The 10,770-nt window shown below is 38.9% G+C and overlaps 2 protein-coding genes across 2 annotated transcripts; one reads left to right on the top strand and one right to left on the bottom strand.

Annotated features, from left to right (window-relative positions):
* Window positions 1-178: 178 nt before the first annotated feature.
* Window positions 179-4,869, bottom strand: LOC111794836 (uncharacterized). The gene is made up of 6 exons (XM_023676998.2): window positions 3,537-4,869; window positions 3,070-3,150; window positions 1,916-2,044; window positions 1,733-1,795; window positions 1,108-1,232; window positions 179-609 (listed from the first exon to the last, which is right to left on the bottom strand). Exons 1-6 carry the CDS (start codon window positions 3,627-3,629, stop codon window positions 417-419), a joined length of 684 nt encoding a protein of 227 aa, XP_023532766.1. The 5' UTR covers window positions 3,630-4,869; the 3' UTR covers window positions 179-416.
* LOC111794586 (integral membrane hemolysin-III-like protein) lies at window positions 4,325-10,696 on the top strand. Its single transcript, XM_087124191.1, has 5 exons — window positions 4,325-4,357; window positions 4,895-4,965; window positions 7,600-8,222; window positions 8,332-8,415; window positions 10,309-10,696. The coding sequence occupies exons 1-5, from the start codon at window positions 4,325-4,327 to the stop codon at window positions 10,404-10,406; spliced, it is 909 nt and encodes a 302-aa protein (XP_086980317.1). The 3' UTR covers window positions 10,407-10,696.
* The last annotated feature ends 74 nt before the right edge of the window (window positions 10,697-10,770 follow it).

The raw sequence follows: 10,770 nt of genomic DNA, 5'->3' as shown, positions 1-10,770 counted from the left end.
GAGATGTACAAAACTTTCATATGTATAGTTCTTTGTGCACCACTTTTGTGCGGAATCTAAAGCTCATACCAATTTCGTAATTTGTGGACCCCGATGGGTACTCACCGCTTTCATACGTATACACACTGCCCCTACACTAGATGTTATATGCAGGTAGGAGCCTCAAAAGAGACAAAAAGAAAAGAACAGGAATGTATCATTTTTCAAGCTTAAATGAATCATACACCTATATGGTGTCACATAAATATAAATCACAACTTTTAATACATGATAAAATATTAAGTACTTTTTTCTGCTGCATAACCCTGAAATTCAACATTCTATATACTAAAAACATTAATTCCAAAGAAAAAAGAAGAAGCAACGATTCTTGAGGTCACCTTCTTCAATTAAGTCCGGCGAGAAGCTACCGGAACTCAAACGACAGCTCGAAGTTCTCCGGTGAGCAGAGCAAATTTCCGGTGCTGCGAGAGAATGGGCTTGGTGATGACGGCTTGTAATCTTGAAGCCAAATCATGAGAACCCGTTCCATTTTCATGCATGGCAGCTCCCATCACTGTCTGCAAAATTTGCAGGGGGTCCCCATGGCTGATCACCAAGATGGCACATCTGCAAAACGTAAGTCAACTTAACTTTTATTATCAAATTTAAAACTTCAACCTTTCAAATTAGGATGATGTTTGATAAGCAGCCAATTTATAGAAGTTAACAACAAAATCTAACATAACCGAGCTTCAATCGACGAGATCGGAGAGATTAGATCGGAGATTAGAATCTCCTGTACCCCAATTTGTTACACTAAAAAAAATTCTAATTTGTTGATGTCCCGGGGACTCTTCTATTCTATTTCGAGAAAGGCATTCCAACTTCAAAGGCAGGTAAGCTGGGTCAGGAAGGAGTTTGACTGTTGGAATGGGATCGAAACTAAAAGTCACCTGTTAATGAAATCCTGAACCTACAATCTCGTGTCTATTCTGAGTCTAATATATCCTGATCGACACTCATTAGAATATCTCAATGGACGAAAGAAGTATCCAGACGATCGAACTATGCACAGGTTAACGATAGGGATAGATTAATCTAAGTCGAACATAACGTATGGTATACCCTTCAAATTTTGACTCCATTTGAAGCACTGCTTTGGCTAGTCTTGAAGCAACATCTTCAACGCTTTCTCCACCTTCGGGCGGCTTGAATGGATCTTCCTCATCAACAGCCCCAACTTCTTTGCACTGTTTTAGATGAACCAACACAAAATCAACAAAGTCTCAGCTGAAATGGCATACAAGGTTTCTATAATATCAGTGACTTATGAATCTTGACGGTCCTCACGGGACGAGCTTGACACTACTACATTTGGTTCCCAAGATAATTCGTAGGATATTAAATCTTAAGTAGGTGGTCACCCAAGAAACATGTACACTTTAGATTGACTAGCATGTCTAAGTCCAACACGCATGGACACTTTAGTTTGGCTAGTGTGTGTCCAACACCGACTCTTGTTAGACATGTAATGATACTTGTTACCTATTTGTTAGACACGTGTCATAGACGCCTTTCGTCTATATACTGACGGTAAAAATTTTTTTAAACTTTTTTTCTTTTTGTAAAGGTAAAGAGGGTTAATGCTACTTCTAAAATTTTATGGTATTTTTTTTTTTAAACAAAACAAAGGAATATAACTTTTGATGTCAGCAAAAAGACAATGAAGAACGAGTAATGGTTTGCTTACTTTGGCCTGAGACAAGAACTCCAATGAAGGACCAAAGTAGCGTTCCCTGAGATCTTCCATCATCTGCATATCAAAATTTATATAATGATCAGCTGGAGGAAGATGAAGAACATATTGAATCCACAAAAGTGGCCTACCAGATTCTTCACACAAACACAAATGGAAAGAAAACAGTTCTTTAACCTTGCACAGAGGGCTTTCAAATGGAAGATTCAGTGCAGATGCAGCCACTTTAGCTGTATGGATTGTTCTTGAGAACGGCGAATAGCAAATCCGAACATTTTCGAGCAGTATGCAGTTTTCCTTCAATTCCTGCACTTGTGATATGACTTTCCATTAAAACGAGTGAATCTAAGATGCATCCTTAATTTCATTAATGAAACCGACCAAGAACGACAAAGACTGCGATCGACTTAGATACAAGGCTGATAAATTTGTGAGATCCTACATCGGTTGGAGAGGAGAACGAGCATTTTTTATAAGAGTGTGGAAACCTCTCCCTAGCAGATGCAATTTAAAAGCCTTGAAGGGAAGCTTGGAAGGGAAAACCCAAAGAAGATAATATCGACTAGCGGTGGGCCTGGGCTATTACAAATGATATTAGAGCCAAACATTGGGTGGTGTGCCAACGAGGACGCTGGCCCCAAAGGGAGTGGATTGTGAGATCCCACATTGGTTGGAGAGAAGAACAAAACATTTTTTATAACCTCTCCCTATCAGACGCGTTTTAAAAACCTTGAGGGGAAGCCCAGAAGGGAAAGCCCAAAGAGGACAATATCCTCTCCCTGTCAGACGCGTTCTAAAAACCTTGAGTGGAAGAGTAATAGACTTGGGACTAATTGACATGATAGTTCATAGAGTATGAACAAGTCAGATTGGTGGGATTGGGTTAGTTATCTATTTTCCCTCAATTTGAGATCATTGAGGCCAAGCCCCATGTTCTTCCCTAGTCAGTATTAGACCCGACATGTGGCTGCTATCCGAATAGAACAATAAACTTCACAACTTTTCTTTAGGTTCAACATGTGAAGCAGAGAGATTCAAATCTTTGATTTCTTGATCGAAGGTATGTATCTTAGTCGGTTGAGTTTTGGTCAAGATGGCATAGACTCGTAACTTGTACTGAAATCTAGTAGTCTTCAGTTTTCTGAACTGGTTTTCTAGTTTATATGAATGCTTGCTATAAAGAACAGACCGCCACTCTGTTGCAATTATATAGATATCAAACAAATTAGACGAATCCATGTTCGCTCGTATTTGTTATGCCGGCAAATCTAAAAACACTATACAGCTCTACAGCCTGAGAAAATATAGATTAAGGACCAAAAAAAAAACACCTTTAAGAATTGTTCTCCAGCCAACTGCGCCTGTTCAACTCCCTCAGAAACCAGTTGATACTCAGGGAGGGTACCATTTTCCTACAATAGAATCAAACTCTCAGTCAATTAACCTGTTCTTCATTCTTCTCTCAATCAACCGGCATACAAAAACTCAAGAACATGTCCTATCACAAGCGCAGACCCTTAAGTAACACTACAAATTCAAGCAGAAAAGTGTAAAATCCATCATAATTTGAGCATAAAATCAGCATTAACGAACATCCCAATTCATTTCACGTATGTAGAGAAAAGAAAACAGTCATTTCTGAAACATATTTGGCTGCCCGACCATTCTTTGGCCAAAAGAACAATCTGAAAAATTCTCCACAGCAAATCAAAATCAAACAAGAACCCAGAAAAACACCATATTCTAACAAGCCAAACAGCAAACGAAGAATAAAACAAGAGATCAAATAGTCACAGACTATAGAAGAAACGATGAGGCCCTTCTCATTGGGAATGCTCTTGCCATGCCTGAGAATCCAATATCTGTTGCGTAGAAATGGCGCCGCTGCCATTCTCTCTAAACTCCCCTCCCTGTTTCTCTTCAGCCGTTCACACCACTACTGTTCTTCAATCGTTTCTATGAATTTATTGTACTTTCTTTTTTTATGTAGTACACCCTTTTACAGTCAGATTATGGGCTCATTTTAATTTTTGAGTGGCTTCATACTTATTAAAATCATATTATGAACACCAATCCGAAAGTTATAGAGTGCAATGACATGTAAACTAGTACAACAACAACTAATCAACAATAAACGTCATGGCAATAGATGCCTATTACTAATAAACGTCACGACACAACATGTAGTCTATCGCTTGAACAAGTCTACTAGTGATGGTAGTCTATTACTACAATCACCGAAACACTCCTTCGACAATGCTTGCAATGTTTATTATTGATAAACGTCATTCACAACATGAAGTCTGTCTCTTAAACAAGTCTACTAGTGATGGTAGTCTATCACTATTGTCACTAATACACTAGTTCAACAACGATTGCTATTATGATTAAAAGTCTATCACAGGTAGAGTTATTTTAGAACATGTAGTTTGTCTCTTGTGATAAATGCCTATTACTAGTAAATGTCATTCACGACATATAGTGGTCTAGCTCGTATCAATGATAGCTATCACTCATACACTAAGTTCAAGAACAGGGAGGAGAAAGGGATGGGTGTGCCCAAAGGCAACAACATGAAACTTGGAGATGGGTTCAAAGACTCAGCAGTTTGATGTGATGGTAAGTAGCTTTCTAGGCTGATATTTGTTCCATTCAAGGAGCTTGTCCTTTTTTTATCCTTTTGTTTTGGCTTTCCCACCATGTGCTAGACTGAAAAATGTGGCCCAATCTTTGTTTATTGTAAACGGACACACTGTATTTTTTAATGTTATCTTCAAAAAAAGTAAATTGTGGTAGGTAGTTTAAATCTTTCTTGAAAATGTAGATATCACTAATTCTTCAACTCAATCTAACCAAACCTAAAATTTGAAGAATCCGATCAATTCAATCTAACTCAAAGAATTCGGTCAACTCAACCTAACCAAACCTATGATTCGAAGAACTCGATCAATCCAACTCAACCCAACCTATAACCAGCTTTTTCTAAGGACACTAAACTCTCTGCAAAGACCTTGAAGATTCTACTAAAACCCTAGAGGGATCCAAAAACTCAAAATCCATTAACACCACATAAAGCTTGTGATTGAATACCTAAATTCAATTTCAAATATTCACAAACTTATGTATTTGGTGACTCACAAATTTCCCCTGCTCCAGATGATCTCGCGGTGCATTCCGCCTTCTGGTGATGTCGGCATCACACGAACGATTGAATCCAGCGGATCCTTGTGCGTGACTCGATGGTAGAGATCGACGGATCGTGACCTTATCTCTAGCAGCTCCTCGACTGGACGACGGCGAGAACCGGCGGCAACCTCGAGGGAGTTTCGACGAAGGAAAAGTCGCGACTTTGTTGATTTTAAATTGAGGGCAATTAAGACATTTCACTTTGAATGCAAAAACATTATACAAGTGTGATTTCACGTCGATTGGAGAGGTGAACGAAACATTTATGTGCAAACCTCTCTTTAGTAGACACGTTTTGAAATCGTGAGGTTGACGATGATACGTAACGATGATACGTTACAAATAATATCATAGCCCGACACTAGACGGTGTGCCAATGAGGACGTTGGCTCCTAAAAGGGTAGATTGTGAGATCCCGCATCAATCGGAGAGGAGAACGAACTCACTTACCCCCAAAGAGAGTAGACTAACGACAATACGTAACGAGCCAAAGCAGACAATAATTATTAGATAGACGACAATATATTGATTAAAATATGATAAAAAGAAATAATAAGGGACTTTGAAGATAAAATCTTGAAAGTTGAAGGACTAATCGTGTAATTATCTTAAAATAAGTTTTTCCTTATATAATATATATATTTTTTTTTTGGCCTTTCGAGGACCATAGTTCTGATCCACGTGTCTTTCTGCGAGTCTTTAAGCATTACGTCCTTCAGCTCGTGAAATCTACTCGGAATTTGCAGCACATTGATCATTTTGCGTCCATTTTTGGTTTTGATGAGCAAATATCAATGCATTTTCGAGGTGATTTGATGCACTGAGCAGTGAAGCAACTGTATGAAATTGAGAATTGAAGATTTCTTCTTCCTTCCGATTCCACATGGCTCTCGCTACTTCATCGGAGCGGTTCCTATGAACTAAGGTAAGAACGAACGCTTTTGATGCAATTTGATTTGGATTTGGTTAAGCTAATTTGCTTTTTTTGCAAAGAGGTTCGCGATTTAGTGTTAATTTTGAAATGGAGAATATGATCAGTTCGTGTTCTGTCGTTGAAATTGTTTTGAATTTCAAATTTGTTTCTGCTTCGTTTTGAATTCTATTTAGGTTTTCTCTGAGCTAATTTCGCGTTCTGAGAACTGATTACTTCTTATTAATGATCGGTTTTTCTTTTCATCCTGCATCCTCGCGTTTTTAATCGCAAGAGATGCTAGCAAAAACTGGAAAAATAGAAGAAGCAAGACACTTGTGATTATGCTTCTCAAGTTTTTTTTGTTTCCCGTTCAGTGTTGTAATGTCTTTCAATATGTGAGTAATGCTATAGCAGCCCAAGCCCACCTCTAGTAGATATTGTCCACTTTAGCTCGTTACATATCGTCGTCAGCCTCATAGTTTTAAACGCGTCTACTAGGGATAGGTTTCCACACGTTTATAAGGAATATTTCGTTCCCCTTTCCAATCGATGTGGGATCTCACAATCCACTCTCCTTGAGGGCCCAACGTCCTCGCTGGCACACCGCTCGAAACCTGGCTCTGATACTATTTGCAATAGCTCAAACCCACCGCCAGTAGATATTGTCTGGTTTAACCTGTTTCGTATCACCGTCTACCTTACGATTTTAAACGCATCTGCTAGGAAGAGGTTTCCATACCCTTATAAGAAATATTTTGTTCTCCTCTCCAACCGACGTAGAATCTCACAAATGCATTGGGTTTCGACCATTATCTTTGAGATTGTCTGAAGACGCTTCGGTTGGCTCTAAGCTTGGCACTTCATTTCCATTAACCTATGTCAAAGTACGTTCTAGGAATAAATACCTCCATCAGTCTATTCAAACCACTCAAACAAAAGATAAAGTTAGAAAATGAATAGAAGTCACTGTCTAGAATCTTGCTGATGAAGTGTCAAAGGTTAACATTGTATTTTATTGATACTTTGTATTACAAATTTAAAGGCGTATTCTTGCATAATGTTGGAAATGTGGAACTGCTGCAAAACTCTCTTGGGACAGGTTGTGTTTGTATTATACTGGCTGATATCTAATATTTCTTGTGTTCTTTGATTTTATTATCTAACTATGAGATCTCACATCGGTTAGTGTGGAAATCGAAACATTATTTATAATAGTGTGAAAACCTCTCCCTAGCAAACGCGTTTTAAAACCTTGAGGAGAAGCCCGAAAGGAAAAGCTCAAAGAGGACAATATATGCTAGCGGTGGGCTTGGACCGTTACACTAACTATTTAATGTTATATTGTTTGACGTCTAACAGTTTACTGCAAACCTTAAGCTTAGTTGTTATTGGCTTCTTCTATAAATTCATAACCTATTATGGGCTCCCAAGGAGGGTAGATTGTGAGATCCCACATCGGTTGAAGAGGAAAATGAAGCATTCCTTGTGTAGAAACCTCTCCCTAGTAGACGCATTTTAAAAACCTTGAGGGGAAGCCCGGAAAGGAAAACCCAAAGAGAATAATATAGAATAATATTTTTTAATGGTGGGCTTGGACTGTTATAGATATATTATCGGTCATGATATTATTGTTCATAGGATAACATTTGTTGTTCATATATCTATGGGTATCTTTTGAGTGTTCATTTGAATTATATGTTTCTGTTTCTTGATCTCTCCAATATTTGTATTATGTATCTCTTCAAATTTTGAAACATTTCAGATGGTTCAGAAATCCAGACTCCAAAGTAAGTGATTCTGGGAAGGAAGCGCCTGCTCATGAAAAGCAACTGCAGATTTCTGCCAAGAAGACAGCATTAAGAGACTTGCAAAATGATAATAGGCTCGCAGCTTCCAACTGTACCGGAAGAGGTCCGAGCAGCGAGTTCATTAAAGTTTCTAGTAACAATAAGCCCTCTCCCGTCTTCACAACGAGTCCGCCTCGTCTCCTTTCTTCGACATCGAATACCGCAAATGGGCACCTCGTTTATATCCGTAGAAAATCCGATGCAGATATAGCAAAGAGTAGTCCTTGTGATAGTTCAAGCATAAAAGCTGATTATCAGAGTAAACTTGGTCAATTAGCTGAAACTGTGCATCTAAAATCCCAGGTCAAGGAGTTACAGAACCATTGCTTCCCTGCATTTTCTCCTTCTACAGTGGTGTTTCCCATGAATGCCAACGGTAAATCTTCAGTTCCTCATAAGTATGGCATTAATTTACCCACAGCAGAATCAGACTTTGATTCTGCAGGATGGAAAAATTTGCAGTGGGAACACAGATATCATCAGTTGGAGTTGTTACTGAATAAATTGAACCAATCAGATCAACAAGATTATCTTCAGGGTATGTTCTTCATTTAAGAAAGTGCTTCATCTTATTCCTGAAATAGTTTGAATGAAACTTATTTACTTAATGAATGATTTTACTTTTTTTTTTCTTTTTTTTTTATCAGTGCTTCGATCGTTGTCATCAGTTGAACTTAGCAGACATGCAGTTGAATTGGAAAAGAGATCCATTCATCTCTCGTTTGAGGAAGGTAGTTTGATATCTGTATTACCTAACTTCACTTTCCTTTTCTGTGATCCTGGGAAAACTATTATAGTCTGCAAAATGAGTTGTTGACAAATTGTTATGTTTGATTCAATTATTTTTGTTCATTGCGGTCTCGTGTGTTTCCATATTGCTTTGAACTTTTGACTTTCCATGATGATTTTTCTTCTTTGGGCTGAAGAAGTCATGGATGTGGACATCTCAAGATTGGATAATTTTTAATATGTTAGTTGAAACCTTATCCCTCCTTTATCTTAAGCTTCCTCTCTCTGTTGGATTTCGACTTGCAAGCATAGAAAGAAGTATATTGTAACAGCTCAAGCCCACCGCTAGTAAAGAAGTATATTGTAACAGCTCAAGCCCACCGCTAGTAAAGAAGTATATTGTAACAGCTCAAGCCCACCGCTAGTAAATATTGTTCTGTTTGGGCTTTTCTTTTCGGGGTTCCCCTCAAGGTTTTTAAAACGCATTTGCTAGGGAGATGTTTCCACACTCTTATAAAGAATGCTTCGTTCTCCTCCCCAACCGATGTGGGATCTCACAATTCACCCCCCTTCGGGGCCTAGCATTCTCGCTGGCACTCATTCCCTTCTTCAATCGATGTGGGACCCCCCAATCCACCCTTCTTCGTTGCCCAGTGTCCTTGCTGGCATACCACCTCGTGTCCACACCTCTTCGGGGCTCAGCCTCCTTGCTAGCACATCGCCTGGTGTCTGGCTCTGATACCATTTGTAACAGCCCAAGCCCACTGCTAGCAGATATTGTCTTTTTTGGGCTTTCCCTCAAGGTTTTTAAAACGAGTCTGCTAGGGAGAGGTTTCCACACCCTTATAAAGAATGCTTTGTTCTCCTCTCCAACCGACATGAAATCTCAACTGTCAAATTACAAAACGAAGGGAGTAAAAAAAAGTTCCAAATTTGTTATGAATATTGCTTGGGCACAGAACAGTTTCGCTTATGAACAAGACTGAAATGCTAAAATATATAATGGAGAAAGACTTGTCAAGGATCTGATTGGATGAAAAAAGGCATCAGCTTTCCGCGAGCATTTAACATTCCCTATAAAATACCAAAACTTGCCATCAGATGAACGAAGTCTATAGCTAGTCTTTTCCTTGGGCTTATCTCCTGAAAGTAAGTTTGAAGCCTTCTTTTTTTTATTTCAGCCTAATGGTAACTATTGATGATTGTTGGGAGAGAGTCCTACCTTGGCTAATTAAGGGGATGATCATGAGTTTATAAGTAAGGAATATATCTCCATTGGTACGAGGCCTTTTCGGGAAACTAAAAGTAAAGTCACAAGAGCTTATGCTCAAAGTGGACAATATCATACCATTGTGGAGGTTCGTGGTTCCTAACATGGTATTAGAGTCATGCCCTTAACTTAGCCATGTCAATAGAATCCTCAATTGTCGAACAAAGAAGTTGTGAGCCTCGAAGGTGTAGTAAAAAATGACTCAAGTTTCAAACAAATGGTGTACTTTGTTCGAGGGCTCCAAAGAAAAGCGTCAAATCTCGATTAAGGGGAGGCTGTTCGAGGGCTCCATAGGCCCCAGGGAAGGCTCTATGGTGCACTTTGTTCGAGGGGAGGATTCTTGAGGATTGTTGGGAGGGAGTCCCATATTGACTCGTTAAGGTGATGATCTTGGGTTTATAAGTAAAGAATACATCTTTATTGGTACGAGGCCTTTTGGAGAAACAAAAAGTAAAGCCATGAGAGCTTAAGCTCAGAATGGACAATATCATACTATTGTGGAGATTTGGGATTCCTGACTGTACCTCTTATTTTTTTAGTCCTTCCTAGTTATGCTCCAGTCCTTCCTAGTTTTGCTTTGGAGCATGATCCAAGTAACATAAAATTCCTCTTTTCTTCATGACAGCAAAAGAGTTGCAGCGAGTTGGGGTCTTGAATGTGCTGGGAACTCCTGTGAACAATATCAAACTGCCATTGGCTCATCAAGACGGATCAGAGATGTAATCGTATAGACATAACATGTTTTTCTTTTTCAACCTATTGTTCTTCAAGTAGGACGAAGATAGCGTTCTGGACTGCGATTGCATCGAGTTTGCTCAGAATTCGCCATTCTCAGTCGCCACGAACCAGATGTTTGCTGGTTTCTAGTAATATTCTGCCTACTATTCCTCCTCCTCATAATAGTTCTCACGTGTTTGACAAAGGTTTTAAGAAAAGATTGCTACTGTATGTGACTGTTACCAGGAAGAAAAATGGAAACAGATCCACTTCCGTATAAATGCTTCTTTTTTTAATCCTGTTGGCGAATGTGTTCCTCATTTGAATTTGTTTTATTGTCTTTGATTGAGTTTATGTCGCAGGAAAAAAA

This window comes from Cucurbita pepo, chromosome 5 (assembly GCF_057944985.1).
Source record: "Cucurbita pepo subsp. pepo isolate OVF chromosome 5, ASM5794498v1, whole genome shotgun sequence".
NCBI lineage: Eukaryota > Viridiplantae > Streptophyta > Magnoliopsida > Cucurbitales > Cucurbitaceae > Cucurbita > Cucurbita pepo.
This window is presented reverse-complemented; position numbering and strand designations above follow the sequence as displayed.